Genomic DNA, 19,335 nt, shown 5'->3' with positions numbered 1-19,335 from the left:
ATCTTGTTAATGAATATCCCCAAGACAGAGCAATCTCATTATTAGCCCCCTCAGGATTTGCCACCTACGAGCCAATGTCTGATTAGATTCTAGCTGCACATCATTCCCCAGATCTAACTGTAAAATGGCCGAGGCTGAGGTGGCACCCCCAAATGCACATGACCCACTGAAGTGCTTAATTAGGAGGTTTTGCCTTCAGTTCTCCTGGACACGCTTCCCAGGTGAATAGTCATGATGGTTCAAGCACCGTGTGCAGCAGAGTTATCTCCCACTGCTCTGCAGAGCAAACACAACACAGGTGACATCAAGGACTGTCTTTCCCACAGAGATAATGGCTTCAGGACAGCACCAGAAAAAAAAACCTGTACTCCTTCTCCCCTCTCTACGTGGCATCCTACGCAATAGTTGCAGATCTGCTTGGTCAAGGCTTTCGTACCACTTGTGTCAGTTTCCCCGCATAATATACCTATGATGAACACTTAAAATAATTACTGTGGAAAACATCCAGCTAGTTTATTCTGAGACACGTACAACATTTAAATCAGTGCTTTAGAATATCGAGTCTTCCAAGGAAGTATCATTGCTGCTACTGTTTTTCATTTTTAGTATGTAGTGTTGTGTTTGTAAACAGAGCTTCACAGGCAAAAAGAAAGGTGGAATTTTTATCAAAATGTTCAAAGAGAAGGAAGAAAATGGCTACAAAAGTGAGAGAGATCAAGATGGTCATTTTCTAAATGATCGTATCACAGTGCAGGCAGCATTTTGCCTTGCTCCTGTAGCATTAACAAAAACTGTCCTACATGAGAGAGTGGTGATGCAGAAAAGCAATGCATTTTCTTAATTAATCTAGTGGAGAGCAGGAACCTGAGCACTAAACCCCATCCATTTGATTTCATTAAATGTACTATAAAGGTTAAGCTGCACTTTAGTATTGGCTCTAGACAACCTCAATGAGTAGAGTGAGGTCAAGAAGGTCTCATTCAAGGAGGTGCAGCTTAGTACATCACTATTTATCAGGAAAAGCTTGATAATCTGTTCTGCCTTTATGATAAATCTAGGCAGCGGGGTCACATCAAATAGTAAATGTAATATTTTATTACAACTTTAGTTTTCCAGAGATGCATGTTTAGAAGAGTTTACATCAGATTATTCAAAGCTAAATCTTAATTTAAAGCCCCAGGCAACACAGGTGTGATTGGAAACTCACATCTCAGTCTCTGATTACTGGGAAGCAGTAGCAGGGTCTATGCTAGAGCAGCAAGGGCAAGTTCAGGCATCAAGCAGAGCCTTAATTTGCCTGTAAAAGAGGGTTAGTGAGGGTGAAACTACATGGCAGATAGTTACATAGCATGGCAGAGACAAGCTTTGTGAGGCCTCTGACCATCTTCTGGCAGTTGTGGGAAGAGCCAAAGGGGAAATAAGAGGTTGAGATCACCACAGCATTTTCTTGAGATGCTTTACTGGCTCACAAAGGGGTCTCGTCTGCTTACAGTGCAGTTACAGAGCCTGTCTGTTCCCCAGCACGACCCCTACTGAAGCAAAAATCTATTGTGGTGTGTATGGGTTTAGAAAAAAGGAAAAGGGTTTTTGTTGTTCTTTTAGGTGAAAAATGCACCGTATGTCAAACTTGCCCCTAAGTATTTTTAACTTTGAAGTTACGGTCTTTCTTCACATGGGAAGGAATGAAAGGGCTGATCAGATTTCTTTCACAGGTCCCTTCCAATCAGTTATTCTACAGTTCTGTGAAGTTATGTGTAGGCTTTCATGCCTAAGTTTGCCTGACTGATTATTGCTGTGACTCCTGTGAACTGGGCCATCAAACAAAAGGTTGTGTAAAACTGTCCCTCAAGCTTCAGGGAGCAGTCAGTAGGATTTGGTTGCCATGTGTGCAGCCTGAGCTTGCAAGTTCCTTCAGGAAACCAGGATCTCATATGGCACAAAGGAAACATCTTTTAAGATGCGCAGGCTACAGCTTTGTATTACTGCAAGCTTCCAAAAGCACTGATATGAAGGCGATCTCGTAAGATGCAAATGGAATAATAGGAAATTAGGCTTTCTGTTGCATTGATGTTATGCATTAGGTGCCATGTATTTTGTGTTTTCTTTTCACAGCTTAATGTCTGGGCTAGCAGCCCTGGATGCCAAGACTTCCAGTCGATTGGGTATCATAACTGTCACTTATTACCTGTGGACAACATTTGTGGCTGTGATTGTGGGAATAATTATGGTCTCCATCATTCATCCTGGTGGGGCCGCACAGAAGGAGAGCACTGAGGAGGGTGGAAAGCCCATCATGAGCTCTGCAGATGCACTGCTGGACTTAATCCGGTAACTACATTCATTCTTCCTGGTTTCTGGAGACAATGTTTTGTACATAAATGCCTGAGGACGAGCTGTGGCCTGAGGACAAGGTCTTAAACCTTGAAGTCTTCACAGTTTTGCACAGACATCAACTATGACAGGACTATGAGCCGCTCACTCCCTTTTTGCTGTGCTAAAAACCATCCACAGCTGCACTCTCTTTCTACCCTGAGTCTATACTGATGGTTTTTATTCTTCCACTACAGAAATAACCACATTCACTAAATAAATAAATAATAACACAACTGTGGGGAGTGGGCTTTCAGCCTAGATAAACATTACGGGTGAAATCCTGGCTCTGCTGAAGTCAATTGCAAGACTCCTAAATATCTGTGTGGAAGTCTGGATTAAATGTAATGATGTATCTGCTGGTTTGAGCTGGAAAAGCTGATCCTTCAGCTCAGCGATAAATCACTTCCATTCACAGCTGGAGACCATCTTTTCAGGCCCAGATTGGCTTATCTTCTCAATTCATTCATTTCCTCTCAATGTATCAGTTGCACATGTGCACAGAAGTTTGCACAGGAAGCATCTGGTATTCTTCAAAAAAAAAAGAATGCTAAGTGTACAAGTGGAGAGCATGAATCTTGGCATGGTGATACACATATTCGCCCTCACTTATTTCAGATATGAAGCCACTTTGAAATGATGACATGTATTATTATTTCTTGTGATGTTATATATGACATTGTCAGGTTTGGAGTTTTTGGCAGAGAGGAAGGATGTTGCTGGAAACAGAGGAAGGATGTTGCTAGAAATTGAATTTCTGGAATTTTTGGGTGAGGATTCTGCTTTTAGGAATGGTTTTAATCAGAAATAAGGCAAAGAACTACTGCAGAGCCTCATCATCATTCTAAACACCTATAACATTAACCAATGTTCACATTTCTAGAGTACTGATGGTATATGGAGCAATCTGGTGATAGCATAATGTAGCATGTATACAGTATTATTTTGCAGGTGATGCTTCCCCCACGTATTTGTTATGTTAAAAAACAGTAACAAAACCTCCAGTGTATGTGACACAATGAGGACACTACCACATGATTCTGAAACGGCTCCAAACCTCACATCATCCAGGACATATGTAATCTGATTGACATATTGAATTTACTGCCTCAGAAAATGTACCCACAAGTCAGCCATTTTAAGTCTCAACAGAAGTATTTGAAAAGGTTCCATTCAAAAGTGAACTCCCAGAGATGGGGGATGTGATCTGTGGATGTGAATCTGCCCCTGCTGACATTCTCCTGAGTTCAGCTTAGACAGAAAGGCCACTGAATGCAGCATAATATACACAGTTTTAGCCTTTGCACTGAAAATCTTCAGTGCTGTTGTGGACTTAAGTATCTGAGTTATTGTTTTACTCTGATCTAGCTTTAAATCAAACCCATTTTCCGTCTCTGGAAGATACCCTTCAACCAGCTAGTTTGCTTTCATGCCTGTGCAGGAGTCTCCCGTTCCACAGCTTGCCCCTCTTCTTTGGCACTGTGCAAGGATCTAGGCTGAGCACAAAGAAATCAGATGGTCATTTTCAGTCTGAAGCTTTGCAGGAGGTGCAGTTCTAAAGAATTGTCTAAAAGAACTCCCTTCTAAAGTTCTCTCTCTAGTTCTCTCTAGCTGCCACTGTACTACTGAGCTGAGACAGATATACAAATCTGCCTTAATTATAGTCAAGATTTCTGGTACGAGCTCATGAAATCCTATTTTCATCCATATTTAAAAATACAAATCCTTAGGCTAAGGATCATCATCTTGTTCTCTTTAAAGCTTCAAAACACCTGGTGCCTTATGAATTTTAATGTATGTGATTGCTTCTGTGAGGTAGGGAAGAGGCATCTTCCTTTCCTACAGCTGGAGAACTGAGATATATGGGAAAAATACCTCACTGAGGATCGTTCAGAAAATAGAGTATTTCCCAGGGGAAATATTCCCAGCTTCTATGAGAGCTACCAGTGTCATGTTCTAGGAATGTGGTTTTTGGGGCATCTCAATGGAAATAATAGCAGTGAATCAACACAGACTTTTGCCTTTCTTTCTTCCATGTGAATTATTGAAATTAACTCTATACTTTTTTTCCAAATATAAGAAAAAGTGAATATTTAGTGGCCTTTTTTCAGTTAGGAAATGAAGGAGAAAGTGTTTAAAGGGACAGAAAAAGGGCTGCACTTACAAGAATAATGTCCAATTGAAAATATTTTGTGTGTTTTGTTCGAGAACTTACGTCCACCTTACAAATAGAAGAGAAAAATGCATAGAGCTTGGGGGCGAATGTTTGTAAAACAAGATCTGTTACACAGGACTGCACTATTTACAATGGCAGTTACTATTTCCACCACGCTCAGTTGTCATTCTCATATACCTTAAATTTATGTGGGTGAATTTCATTGCCACTTAAATCATGCTGTTTGCAGTTGTCATCAATGGAATCAAATTTTGGCTGATGAGATAAAGACAAATGATTAAACACTACAAACATCCACTTGTGGAAACAAATCCAAGCCAAACTGGAGGTTCACCTTCCTGTTTTATACACAGCTTACCATGTGTGCAAATGGGCACCACAAAACAATACTGTGAGCCAGTTGAGCTCAAAAGCTCCAAACAAAACAACTCAGTGAATACAGACAGGATCAAATCATGCCTTAACACGAGTTCATACACTATTTACTGGAAGGATAAATCAGAGCAGGTCTTACCACTGGTTATTCAGGACTGCATCCAGTTTAATAGACTTTGAAACAGATACCTGGAGACTGAGTTAGACTTGCTCACTTGAACTGAAAGTGGTTTTTCTTTGTTGTGATTTGTGCTGTTGGGTTGTGTAGTTGGTTTTTTTGTTGTTGTTTGTGTTGGTTTTTTTTAATATGCCATTAATAGTTAGAAGAGAATATAAGCAAAGTAGAGGATTTATATTTTCATGGGAATCCCAAGCACTGTTAAAATAATTTCCTTTCTCTCTTCTCAAGCCTATTTTATTTTGTATAGAAATTCCATGTCTTCAAAACAGGGCAGGAGAAGTTTGATATCTGCTGTAGTTAGAAAGAAGTCCAGGCTGCAAAACCAAGAATCACACTTAAAGAAGTTTACAGCAGAAGACTGAATTGTATATGCAGGCAGTAATTTAAGAGTGCCTTAAAAGACTCAGAGTTTAAACTATTAAATAACTTTTTTTTTAATAGCTTTGACCTACATTCCAGTATCTTTTACCAAAAGCCACTGTGTACCTATGGTAGAAATATTCGTCTGTCTCCTGTGGCAAACTAGCATTTTTTAATCATTTCAGTTTTCCAGATTTCTTTTATCTCACAGAAGAAGCCTGATGCCAGCACTGTTCACCACTGTGTGTGAGCAGATGTTCTCTTCTAGTTAGTTTTTAAGAAGTTCAAGCTGCTCAGAAGCCTGAAGTGCTCTGAAGTCCCTAAATGTATGGTACCTATTTGTCATAAACGGAAAGCAACATGGAAAAAAGATAATTCCATGATGAAAATGATGCTGGGAAGAGGGACTTTGAAGCAGACAACACATGGGAGCCATGAGTTAAAACTGCATTAGGAAAGTTTCAGCACCAAAAAGGAATAAATTACTCATCCTCCTGAAAATTGGCCCGGACATCTTCTGAAATGAAGGAACACTTTCTATTAGATAAATTTGCTTTCCTGAAACCACAGTGCAAATGCGCTGGGCCTGTCATGCTGCATTTTATATGACTTCACCTTTTCAAGATTCCTAAAGATGTGGTGTATTTGTGCTTTCACCCCAAAGAATGAGCTTTTCAGAAAATGGTAGCACTGTTAGAGCTGTGCAGAACTTTATTTTTCAGAAGAAGCAAGAGAAGGGGGTTCACCCTCCTGATCCCTTACTGGAACTGAAATGCCGTGCAGCGGCGTCACCTCAGGACGTGTAAAATGTCTAAGTGTTTGACAAACTGATTCCATATTAGTTCGGCCTTGATATGCAAAAAGACAAACACGACACAATGCCTGAGTTCTGATTAGTGATTTTTGCATTCCGCTAGCATCTTTTTATCATAATAATAGTACTTCAAGGCTTTTATTTTGCAAAGGCATGCTCAGTGCTTTTAGCCAAGGTAGTGAGATTGATACTAAGGACAGGCTTCCCAGCAAGGTGGTTGTTGGCACAGTGTGCAAGAGGCATTTGGATAATGCCCTTCATAACGTGCTTCAACTTTTGGTTAGCCGTGAAGCGGTCAGGCAGCTGGACTCAATGGTCTTTGTAGGCATTTTCCAACTGAACCATTCTATTTTCTTCCATTCCATCCAAATGAGATGATTATTTATGTGCAGTCTGCAACTTTCCATGGACCCTGAGATAGGTCTCTTGTTCAGACTTGCTGCAATAAATTTTGCCCTTGATTTTAGGTGTGCAAACCCTGATGAAGCCCACTGACACCAGCAGGAAGCTATTTCAGATGTATTCCTATACAACTGAGGACAGGATTTGTGGCTCATGTGGTACAGTAACAGTAGTCAGGAGTCTACACAGCTGATGGCGGAAGTCACACACAGGAGAGTAAACACAAAGGGATCTTTGAGGTTAAGGGAACGTCACTGAGAAAGAAGAGACACCTGACTTCAGATTATAGGAAAAACATAGGATACACAGGAACCACAGTGCTGTTCAGTCTTCTGCTATGAATACCGGAAACTTTGTAGTCCTCTCATCAGGCTACTCAGACTCCATTTTTAATGTCTCCATACCTTTGCTGTACTGAATACTACCAAAAACCCGCTCTTAAAACAATGTTCTTGCAGAGCTACATTAGTTCAAATGTGAGAAATACAGTACAGAGAGCAGTGTCCAAAGCTGCTTTATGCCCAACACAAATATAGGCCAGTAAAATATTACCAGGACACATATGTTGCAAAAGCACCCAGTCAGGTGGCTTTAATTCTGCAGCGTGGGAGACTGCAGCCAAAGACTGTCTGGTGTGGCAGGGATTAGGTACTGATAACATCAAAGTCTGAGAGCAAAACCAGATTGCTGCTGCAGAGCACAGAGTGCCCCAGAGGGAATGGGTGTTCTGAATCAAGGAAACATCTGCTGTACCTGTGGCTGCTGGCCTAACTTCTTTAAAAAGATCTGCAAAAACCGAGCGCTTTGAATCAACAGATGATGTGGTCAGGACTCCAAATGAGTATTTCAGACATTCAGTAGTATAATTATAACCAGAATTTGGCCTTTTACTTGTAATAGAAGTTATCCAGGAGCCATCAAACTGTCTATTCCAATAGTTGTATACTTGTGTTTCATGGACAGCTTGGATAAAGGCATGAGCAAGAAAATAGTCTAGCAGTGCTGATATTTGTCTCACTACCATCCTTCTTGCAGTCAGCAACGTTTTGAAGACAGCAGGAGGGCACTCGTTCTGGGGGCACTACCAAAGCATTGCTTGAGCTGAAAAAAGATTTTCTAAAACAATTTAGCTTCCTAAAAGAGCAGAAAGTTAAGGGAGCAAAAATGAGTGAGTAATGTTAATGGCTAGATTAATTGCTGGGAGACAATGGAGGAGGGAAGAAGGCTTCCCATTATGCCATTAGTCAAGGTGCTAAACAGTTTTACACATATTACAAGCTGCACCCTCAGAGCAGCTCATTAGACCCATCCGCTACAAGTCTGCAGGATTTTCTTTACATTCCATGGCTATATAATTGCAGAACACCTGTTGCTTTAGTCATACATACACATTTCTAACTGTTGGTATATCCTTATGCCTGAATCCTCATCTCATACAAAAACAAGGGAAGGATTCCAAAATTTGCTAGTAGAATAGACCAGCCTGTACATCACAGCAGGATGCACTAAGAAGTGTTTAGTAGTTCACTTGTCTGTATATGCTGATAGCACAGCAAACACAGGCCAGCTATGTCATCTGTGGTTCAGTAGTAAGTCTGGTCTGTAGAAGGTTCATATTGTTCATATGCTTCATATATGTTCAGTCCTTCAACCTGTGTTAAACTCATCTGCTCTGTCTGGTAGAATTCCTGAAGCAGAAGATGCTCTGGGAAATGTGTCCTCTGTTCTTCCTCAGGACAGATAGTATTTAGCACTTAATTTTTTTGCATAACCAAAAGCCATATTGCTCAGTTTCTGTTTTACAGTCATATCCTTGTCTTAGACCCAAATGTACACATGTTCCACACCCCTCACTTTTATTCACTATATATAATTCTCTATTATTGTGTGAAATTATTTTTGCCAAGAATGCCAAATTGTGTCCCTGAGGTTAGAAACAATCAGTTGTGCTAGAGAAATGAATCCTAAACCACTTTGTTTCCCATAGTCTTATTTTGTGTTCTGTATTTTATAAGCAATCAGAAAATGGAACTGGAAAGCTAGAAATATTTTATCTGCTTAACTGTCTTAATTGAATAAACACCAGAGCATTTATAGGTGGTGGCAGCAACAATTATTACTTCTTAAGTACTGACTGTGTCTTTAATGCAGCATATGACAGTACCTGTTCTGAGTAGATGGACAGCTTCACTCTATGATCCTGATACCAGATCCACATGGGTATAACTTCATCCTGGTGAAGGTAGTAGAGATGTGGCAGGGCTGGTCTGATTTCAAGTTGGATGCCTGGAAGATAGGAGGACAAACATCAACCTGCAGCAAGGTGTATCTCTACAGCAAGGCTTTGTCAGATGTTTCCCAAGAGGCCTGTCTGAATCCATAAGCTCCCTCTCATCTCCTGAGTATCTGTGGATGTTTCATACTTTCTTATTATTTGTTTTTGTGCATTAGAGTTTTCTTCCACAGATTGCTCCCTTCAGTGTTTTTAATTAACAAAACTAAATTTTGGCTAATACTGGATTTTTTCAATCCAAGTAAACCAGCTTAGAATAAAAAATAAGCTGAAGTTCTGGCAAACACATTCAGGTCAACCATTCTCTAGATAAATTGTGTCTCAAAGACTGGATCACAGTGCATAATATATTAAAAATTATTGGGAGCATTCCAGGATCCAGAATTATGTGGGTAGTTGTAATTCCTGCAGGATAAAGAATGATAAAGAAATAAAATGCTTTAATCCTCCACGAATTTGTCTAACAGTTAATCTAGCTACTAACTGCATGATATTTCCTTTCTCGAGCAGTCTCAGTTTGTTCTTAATTCTTCTAATTAAGACTATAAAGCAGAGATAGACAGTGGAAATCATCAGCAATTAAATGCATATTTCTTTGTAGTGCTCTGTCTTGTACATGACATGTAAGACCTAAGCAGGACTGCTCAGTGTGATTCCATTCCTCAGAATAATCCACATTCACACAGTAGGTTACAGCAGGTTATGTCACAATAATTACGTTATCACTTTGCAATCCCATAGCACCTTATATCCCATCATCACAAATCAGAAAAACGTGCCATTTAATATTAATGAACTCTAACAGTGTTGAAGCAGAATTCCCTTATGAGGCATACTGGGGCAGTAACAAACTTCTCCCTCTCCCATAAACCTCCTCTCCATCTCTCCCAGGTCCAGCTCCATCCAGCTGTCTTTCAGCTAGTCCCCTGCCTCAGCCAAGGTCCTGGGGCTCAGGCAACGGCTGTGTCTGCATCTGATAGGAAGGCGATGCACATCTGGCTGTTGTCTGTGTCTTGTTTTGGCTAAAGATTTGACACTTGAACCAGAGAATGATCAGCTTTTATGGAAAGTTTGCAGAGAGAACTCAGTGCTTTGCACTGCTGTTACAGAAGTGAAAGCAGTCAGACTTGCAGTAGCATAGCGAGCACTGCTTGTCACTAACCACATCACTGCACAATGAGTGCCTTAAGCTAAATAATTCTAATTAAACAATAGTGTGTGCAAGGGAATTGCATTAATTTAACTAAGTCTTGCTAACTGAACCTTAGGACAAGTTGATTATGTGGGGAGAGCTTTCTAATCTCATGTCCCTGCATGACGCAGCCATCATCATGCCTGGGGCTTTTAAGCAGGACAGGTAAAATGTAAGGAGACATTGCCAGTGTACAACCCAGCTTAGAGATGCTGTGATCCCACAGCATCCCACTTCAGGTGGCAAGGGAAGGTCATCTGAGCTGCTTCACCTCCACTGGCATGAGAAAGGGCCAGAAGTGCTGTGCATCATTGTGAGCTCACCTGATATTAATCACTGTGCCCTAAGGCAACAGCCTTACCAAGATGGCAAAGGTTGCCTTCATTCAGCTTGTCTGCTCTCACAGAGAGCCAACACTACAACTGATTTTCAGTCTTCTGCTTCAATCATTAGAGAATGCTGCTGACCTGTAATTGAAATTCTTCTTCCTCTGTTTTACTCTGAAAAGATTAATTCTGTTTGTAGTAATTGCTCTGTCTGATGGTACTGAAACAGACTTTGCCTCATAATTCGAGGTGTAAGCATCACATGACATTATCATGTCTTTAAAACAGTAATAAATGTGTTTTCTTCTAAGCCAGTGCTGCACGCATCTGCTGCTGGTGCAGAGAGGAAAACAGATCTGGAAAATGTCTCAGTCTGGCATGCATTTAACTATATACACAGTTAGCAATTCTCCTTAGAATAACAGTAGCCTTTTCACATATGCTTAAGAGTTGTCTTGAAGCTTGAGTTGGTTAGAAAACTGAGAAGAAATCAGGAATTATTCTCTTTGCATAAGTTTATGTGAAAACATAGATTTGGGTCACAGTGTGCCACTGTCTTTTGGCTTGAGGTTCACACACTTGGTGCTGTTGAAAATAAAGCAGTTCTGTTAGGACTATTGAGAGTAATTATACAAATATTGATTCCCAAATGCTACATGGGAATATATGATTTTTCAGTTTTTTTGCTGGAAAAAAAATTTATTCCTCTTTGAAGCCTCTAGAGGGTGCGCTCTCCATTTCAAATTAGGATTAAATAACTTTCTACAAGGCAATAACCTAGTTCAAACAGAAGTTATAAATTAACTCCAGGTATTATTGGGTGAAATGTTATGGTCTGAGATAAAGTCAGAAAAAATAACAAGAGTCCACCTTGGAATTAAAAATATTTCAGTTTCACTGCAGATCTGAGTGTATGATCATTATTTTGGGCTATAGTTCAGCTTCAGCACGGGTGAAACTGTTTGCCTCATGTCAGTCTTTTGTTCTGGAGCCTTAGGACAAAACTAAAAGTTAGCAGAGACTATGCAGCTCTAGTCCCAGTTCTTTTAATCAGGAATCAGATAATCTGTTTTGAAATGCAAACTGTTTGTGACCAAACCTCTGCAAAAGCTACACTGCTTAGAAGTTTAGTGATGAAAATGTATCAGGACATACTACTGCTTGTAGGTCTTCTCACAGCAGTGCCTGAAGTCCCAAAGTCGATTACAGCACCCAGGGATCTCAGGAGTCCATCCGTGAACTTTGATTCTCTCTTGAATAGCTCATTATCTAAATAAGCACGACAGAATCCAGAATAAAGACATATTCTTCTCCCCAGTTAGATGGGGAAGGGAGTTATACCATTTATATTGTCAGTTACAACACGGAGATAGTGGAGGAGCCAGAAACTAGAACTAGAGCTCCTGGGTTTCACTCCAGTATTTAGAAACATGAATTCTGACAAACTGTCCCCCTGCTGTGCCTTGCTGAGTCAGTCACATCTGTACAGCAGCCTCCTGCAGCGTTCATCCCTTGTGAAGGGTAAATAACCAATATCTCATAGACCTGAGACCCAGTAAACAGAAATTGCCTTCAGTTCCATAGAATTGATTTTATTTGTTCATTTCTAGGAACATGTTTCCAGCCAACCTTGTTGAAGCCACATTCAAGCAGGTAAGTGGCTATTGTTCTTTTACCACTGAAAAGGTGAGCCAGCATCATAGAAAGATGCACATGATATGTCTTCCTAAAACAGAATCCAGATGTAGATACTGTGTATTACTTCAGATACTACAAGTACCTTGAACATTTAAGAATTAATGAGTTCATTTCCACTAGCCTCAGCAGTCTTGCAGCCTGACTACAACTGGTAGGTCAGAATTATTTTAATAGTCCAGTAAAGATCCAACCTGGAGATCCCATCTGGAGCAAAGTTGTGTTGTGGGTTAGGCCATGGATACATTTTTTTGCCATTTCTTTATCAAGAGAAACCTTCAGGTTTTTACATTTTTGCTATAGCATGGGATTCTAAGCTTTGTTTTGAGATATCATGTAACTTGCTGTTTTACAAACCTCAAACTCTTTTGAGGATCAAGCCTGAGTAGCAAAATGTGCAGCAAGCGCTTCAGATTAGTGCTGTGCTGTGTTGGCCATACAGTAGCCATTTCTCAGATAGAGGATGAGTTAAGAGACCTCGCCTTGCTAATAATACAGCTCTGCTGTTTCCAGACTGCAGCCAGCACAAATCCTGGCTGTGCTGGGGGATCTATATGTGGACCCCATTTTCATTCTATTCTTTGCTCTGCTCTCAGAGGGCACTGTACCACTGCATAAAGGAAGAACAGAATACAGTATCCAACTAAAGCAACAAAATCATGTATTTAGGAAGAATTTAATTGCTAAATTTGGAATTTGGCCAGAAAATCTTATCTAAAAGTTGTAAGTAAGCAAGAGGCACGGCTATATTTGTTTCATCTGTGGGAATATTTAATGGGAACTCCATGAAGCAAAGAGAAGGGCAACTGAGCACCTGGAAAGTAATTCCCAATTATGTCCTGCAGGAAAGGAAATACAAGGGAATGTCTAAAGCAACTGTATCAGATCATGTGTTTGCTGCACAAGGCTCTGATTTTAGGAAATTCTGATTTTTGTTTTTCCAAAAATCCAACATTTTCTACACATAGGGTCAGGAGCTGTTATTGTTTTCATGCTGTTCCCCTCAACAGACAGCCTTAATTAACAGAACTTACAAAGTCTCTTTTTAACCATTAATTTCTGCCGGGATATTATAGTAAAAAACCCCCTTTGTTTTCTTTCAGTATCGCACAAAGAGTATTCCCATCATTAAAGCCAACAAAGCATCATCTGAAAGCACAACTCATCGCATTATAATATATGGAGTTCAAGATGAGAATGGATCCAATGTCCAGAATTTTGCCTTGGACATCACTCCTCCACCTGAAGTGATTTACAAATCAGAACCAGGCACCAGTGATGGCATGAATGTGCTAGGGATTGTCATATTCTCTGCAACAATGGGTAGGTTTCAGACATGTTGTTTTGCAATAATCCAAGTATCCATTTAAGAGAAAAAGATAAAGGTTGGGCTGTTGGGTTTCCTCAACAAGAAAAACTTACTACCAGACAAGGTACAAAGAGAACTAAAGTTCTCCTTAGCAAGCAATAAATTGATTTTTGCCTTGGAGTCTTCCCTGTCATTCGTAACTATTCTTTATCACATTTTATTACATTATTAGTGTAAAATATAACTATCTCTTCCCTATTAAGAGCACAGTTCAGATAATAAGCCTCAGAGATATGATGGGTGAGTTTCAGAGGAATATTGTTTAATCAGCTTTAAATTCTGGATCCTGTCTTTTATTGAAACTTCATTATTTTAATTTTTTCATTGTCCAGTGCTTAAATACCATCTCGTAGCTTATCTCAGTGAACTGGAAGAGCTTCTCTCTAGCTGATTTATTTAGTTTCACTTACTGAAGAAACACTGTTGCCACGTATGATATGTTATCTTTGTGAATTATGAAGAGGGACTTTAACCACTCCCTTAGTATGCCCTACTTAACGATGACAAAGGTTATGTTGTGATGATTGTTACAGGAAAAAGTTGATACAGTTTTCTTTATCTCCTATCTAATTTCTTCTTTGAACTTACCGTGGTCAGCTATGGTTGTTCCATAAAACATCTTTGACAATTTATTACATTACAGTTCATAAAGTGCAAAGGGTCAAAAATCAACTCCAGAATTAGCAGATCTGTCTCTCTTTTTAATTTCTCCAGTATGTGGTTTTCCATATGCAATACTGCTGGAAATTGGCTGTCCATCAGTTTGGTATCTTACAGTTCCCAAAGTACAGTGTCACAGCAACCAATATTCCAGCCAAGAATCATTGGACACGAATGAATTAATTACACGTTCTTATTAGAATCAAGGACTTCTTAGAAAACCACTCATTGTCTTCACAGAGCTGAATGTATTACTGTTACTTGCTCTTGCTGGCCCAGGAATTGAGAGATGGAAGCTGAGAGCTGGCTTCCTCCTGGCTGATGCACAGAATGTACTGCCTCTACTGCCACGTACATGACAGCCCCAGCTGCTGGGTCAGCCCTGGCTGTAGTAGCTACAAACAAACCTGAGACACTGAGACCTCAAACATGTCAGGTGGATGACAGAGCCCTGTAGGGAGCCAAAGAAAGAGGTTGTGCCTTGGCTCCCCAGTGCTCTGTGTCTGTGTCAGGTGAGATTTTCAGATATATTGTCTATTCCTGCCGCACAAAGATCTATATTCAGCCAGCTATGTCCCATTTAGTTTACCTTGAGTTATGACAGGGAGGGAAAGCTCTGGGGGTATGCATGAAGACACAGGAGAATTTAAACACAAATGTCTACGTTTGCAGGTATAATGTTGGGAAGAATGGGAAACAGTGGTGTTCCTTTGGTCAGCTTTTGTCAATGTTTAAATGAATCTGTCATGAAGATAGTGGCAGTTGCTGTTTGGTAAGTAACAGATTTAGTAAGCTTTGTTTTAGAAAGTGTAGAAAAAATGTTGACAGAAAAGGCATAAACCTATTTTAAGGGAAATAAATGAGAGTGAACAACCCTTAGTTTTGTGGGAATGCCCTGTCACTTTAACAGAGGCACCCCATATATCACTCAGCACAGTGTAGCTGGGTGGATTATAATACATCCAGCCCACGTGCAGGAGCACCTCAGGCTAGTGTTCCCATACCTTATAGCACAGCTCCACAGAAATTCTCACCTGGTTTCAGCTTGGTTAAGCTAATGGTCCCTCAGGATCTGTACTGCAGCCAATGTACTTCCTGCTAGCTCAGCAGTCTCTGCAATGAACACCACAGTTCAAAAACTAGGTAGTCTTCTGCCCAGGCAGTCCAAGAGCATGTCTAATGCATATTGATAATTCTCTGCATAAGCATCTACTTAACAGTTTTCAACTGTTCCATCAGTATGAACAGCCCAGCAGAGCCTGGTACTCATTCCCTAGCTGCCAAGTAAATGACCTACCTTAAGCTACAAAGTCAGAGCCTTTTTCTGAACCCAAATATTTTAAGTTCATTCCTGACCAGCAATATTACCCCAGCTAAAGGAACAGTAGGAATAGTGCTTTGAGCCTGCTCCTCAGGTGTGGGACAGGGCCTAAGCACATCTGGTCTGACACAACTGAGTCCAGCTGTGTCACTTATGGGTGGGCGCTTTTACTACACTGAAAGTGGGATACAGGAGTTTTCTCCCTCAAGCTGTTTGGTGGAAGTGAATTATCTCCTGCTAATGACTGTATTTCTTTTTCTCAGGTACTTTCCATTTGGAATCGTGTTTCTAATTGCTGGTAAAATCTTAGAAATGGATGACCCTTCAGCCATTGGGAAGAAACTGGGGTTTTACGCCATCACTGTAGTGTGCGGTCTGGTTGTGCACGGCCTGTTCATTCTGCCAATGATGTACTTCTTTATCACCAAGAAGAATCCTATTGTCTTTATCAGAGGGATTCTTCAAGCCTTGCTTATTGCTCTGGCCACCTCCTCCAGGTATTATCTAGTTTCAGTGTGTGTTTACGTGTTTATATGAGTGGAAGCCATTTGACAGTGGCGTTTGTTACATTATTTTCCCTCACCTGAAAAAATATTGGACAAAAATGATTTTTCTTAAAGGACTAGAAACACTAATAAGGGTGTTTTTCTATAAAAACAAATTGTGTGTTTCTACAAAATTAAAATATATTGAGGGACACAGTTTGTCCAGAATACATTTTTAGAATTGGTAGAGAACCTCCTAGTTCAGTCGTATGGAAACACTTTACACTTTCTACTCTTCTTGATCTTTAGGTTTGGGTACATTAAGAAAAGACTGTGGTTGCAAGCTAATGTCCAGCAGTGTAAAGATATTCACCTGTTCTCGAGGAACAGTATTTTTTACATTCCTTTTAGGGAAAGCGTACAATGGACTTTAACCATAGCTGAACAGTGAAATGGGAAACAGCTCATGAACTGGTTAAGAAAAAGAGCACCAACTTGTGTTTAAAGGGTCCTTGAAAGGCCTGGAATTGACTGTCATGGAGCATAAGACATGAAGGACAAAACAAATCATGTTTCCATATAGCTGATATAACAAAAATACAGCATTGTCACATCTGTGGCTAGAGGCTTGCTACTCTGAAATAATAAGAGCAGCTGTACCTATCAATATATGGTACAAGTGGCTTTTATTAGTAGCAGTACAAGGTACTCAAGGGAAGTGCAAAAGAGAAAACTGAAGTAGTGCCAGACCTGTGCCAGACTTGAGAAAAAAGGCTAAAACATCCATCCCTACTCCACTGGGCTCGTTATTTCCTTATAGTTCCAATGAGGTCCAATAAGGTAATGTGGGGGAGGAAGCACATATGCAGATGGTTGTTTCTCTCGTGAATATACTTATATTAAGGCAAGAGTAAGCAGAGCAGAAGGAATGTATAGGCATTAAAAGAAAGGAGAGGAGGGAGTGATTATTTCAGCACAGTTGTAATGTATTGGCTTTCCAGCATGTGTCACTTTACAGGGTGTTTTCATGTTTAATAGTTTGCTCCAAACTGGCCTATAAAGAGAAGCATACTGAGAAACACGAAGTCAAGAATAAATTATGTGCTGGGTGGTGTTTTAAACTCTAATTGGGCTTATATAATTAAGGCAGGCTGTTTTATTAGAGCTTGAAGTTTGTGATGTTGTCACATCCATCTCCATGTTCAAGTAAGATGTTAGTTTTACATTCAAAGATATTATTGTTGGAAAAGGTTCCTTACTCTCATATTTGACACACTTGACTATCTGCCCTACTCTGCTAGGAATTCTTGGAGTTCTGTTTCTGAAGGTGCTCTGTTGTTGGCAACCCGGGCTTTTTCTTTGTGCTATTTCATTAATTCTCTTTTTCTAGAAAGGAATAAGGAAATAGAGATATTTTTTCTAGGAAAAAATATGTTTTCCTTAAAAACCTAATCTGAATTTTTTTGTTTTTTGAGAACAAAAAGAAGAAACTTTGTTCCTCCTTTATCAGCTATAGAAGAGTTTCTTTTTTTTTTTCCCTAGTTTAGTCAGCTCACTTTTTCATTCCATTATCAAGTATGGTTTAGTTAAAACTGGATTCCTTTTCTTAATTTTCCTTATTTTGCACCATCATTGCAATTTGATTTTATAACCAATTAACTAATCCCTTACTGGTCTTTTAGGTCTTGTGCTCTTTTAAATAGCTGTCTCCTATCAAAGCAGGTCACTGTTTCTTCATTGGACCTCATCTCCACGTTGTGCCTCTTGCTTTGAGTGTCAAGTCCCTTGACATACACAGAGTGCTTTCTTTGCAGTCTATAATATGTTCAGGTCCGGGTTAGTTACGGTATATTTCAAAGCTGGAAAAGTTCCAATGCTAATAGTGATAAAACAAAAAGTCAGATGTGATACAGTAATCAAAATGCACAACTGAATCTACAAAGCTTTGCAGGGTTTTGATTCCTTTGTTCCATGAGTGCCAGAGCTATATCACAACTAGGAGAAAGTCGTAATTGGTTTGGTGATTTATAGATCAGTTATTTTTTGTCTTGATTGTTTGCATGTATAAGGAAAGAACATGCATGCCCTCTAGCAAATATAAGCTGGCCCTTCTAAAAGACTTCCATATCACAGTGATCATCAAAGCTTAACATTTAGGCAGCGTTCAACACTTAGAACCCCCCATATCCATTTAGGAGCTCAGCTCCTCATGGGCAGAGTTTGGCTCCAGGGGAAGTCCCCAGAAAAGCCAGTGTGAAGTACTCAGCAGGCACCAGACAGAGCTTCAAAGTATGGGAAAAGCTCTGGCAGCAGCCAGAAGCTCAGGCTGTCAGCAGCCACCAACAGGACTTGCTACCAGAAGGGATTTACTATCTTTACTGGCAGAAGCTACCACCAAAGTTAAAGTGAGCCCCAAGGAATGACTCTGAAATTCCAGGTTTGAGGCTCAGACACTTTTGATTAATATAATGTTTTCCTCTTCTTACCAGTGTGTGTTCTGTAAATCCATATAGGCCCAACGTGGGTTTTAATGTTTTGCTTCTCAAATAGCATTGTCTTGTCTAAAGATGGCTGAACTTTTCACCTTCGTTACACTGAAAGGAATGGATACTGCACATAACTGAGCTTTTGCCAAAAGAACATGCACAAATGCACAAGTAATTGGGTCTGGACAGGAGAGCTGCTTCTCCCAATAGTCAACACATCTGTATTCAGTTAAATAATACTTGCCACGGGGGCATTATGTAACACTCATCATGTGGGTATTGGATTTTCAGATCATCTAAGAGGAGAACAAAGAGCTGGTTTTAAGTATACTGATGGGTTTCTTGCAGATGTTTCTCTGTCAGCTCATGTCTACATCTAAAGTTAGAAAGAAAACCACAAATCAGTGTTCTGATACTCATTCCAGTTAGTCTGCACCTGTGGAAAGCTTTCTTTCTAGGCTAAAAGTCAAACTGCAGAGGGAAAAACAGTACCATGTGCAAAACCCAAGAATGTAACACAAGGGAACCTGAGAACCACTTAACAGTCATCTCATGGCAATGATTTCATTGGATCTGCACATTATTTCAACCCATTTTCCCCTCAGTGAAAGTTTCTGCATAGCCATGAATTTTGCTGCTTTCTTCCCCCCACATTAACCCTATCTTGTCACCTCTGCATTAAAAAAGCAGTATTTGGCCCACTGACAAGAATTCCTCCTGTTTTTTAGCTTTCCTCATTCCAATGGTATGATGGAGTTTTATTTTTCTAGGTCATCTTTCCATACCATTAATGAATTAAATCAGCATCTTCTCAGTGGTACATCCCATCA

General features: G+C 40.0%; 1 protein-coding gene across 1 annotated transcript in view; it reads left to right on the top strand.

Annotated features, from left to right (window-relative positions):
- Positions 1-19,335, top strand: part of SLC1A7 (solute carrier family 1 member 7) — a 43,893-nt gene that overhangs the window by 12,780 nt on the left and 11,778 nt on the right. Inside the window, exons 3-7 of the mRNA XM_042873824.1 lie at positions 2,113-2,328; positions 12,100-12,142; positions 13,288-13,507; positions 14,886-14,985; positions 15,798-16,031. Of these exons, the coding sequence (XP_042729758.1) occupies positions 2,113-2,328; positions 12,100-12,142; positions 13,288-13,507; positions 14,886-14,985; positions 15,798-16,031 (813 nt within the window). The remainder of the gene's footprint in view (positions 1-2,112; positions 2,329-12,099; positions 12,143-13,287; positions 13,508-14,885; positions 14,986-15,797; positions 16,032-19,335) is intronic.

This window comes from Lagopus leucura, unplaced genomic scaffold, assembly GCF_019238085.1.
Source record: "Lagopus leucura isolate 7727_CA_CO unplaced genomic scaffold, USGS_WTPT01 Super-Scaffold_100009, whole genome shotgun sequence".
NCBI classification, from domain to species: Eukaryota; Metazoa; Chordata; class Aves; order Galliformes; family Phasianidae; genus Lagopus; species Lagopus leucura.
The sequence above is the reverse complement of the archived record's forward strand: the minus strand, read 5'-3'. Positions and strand labels throughout refer to the sequence as shown.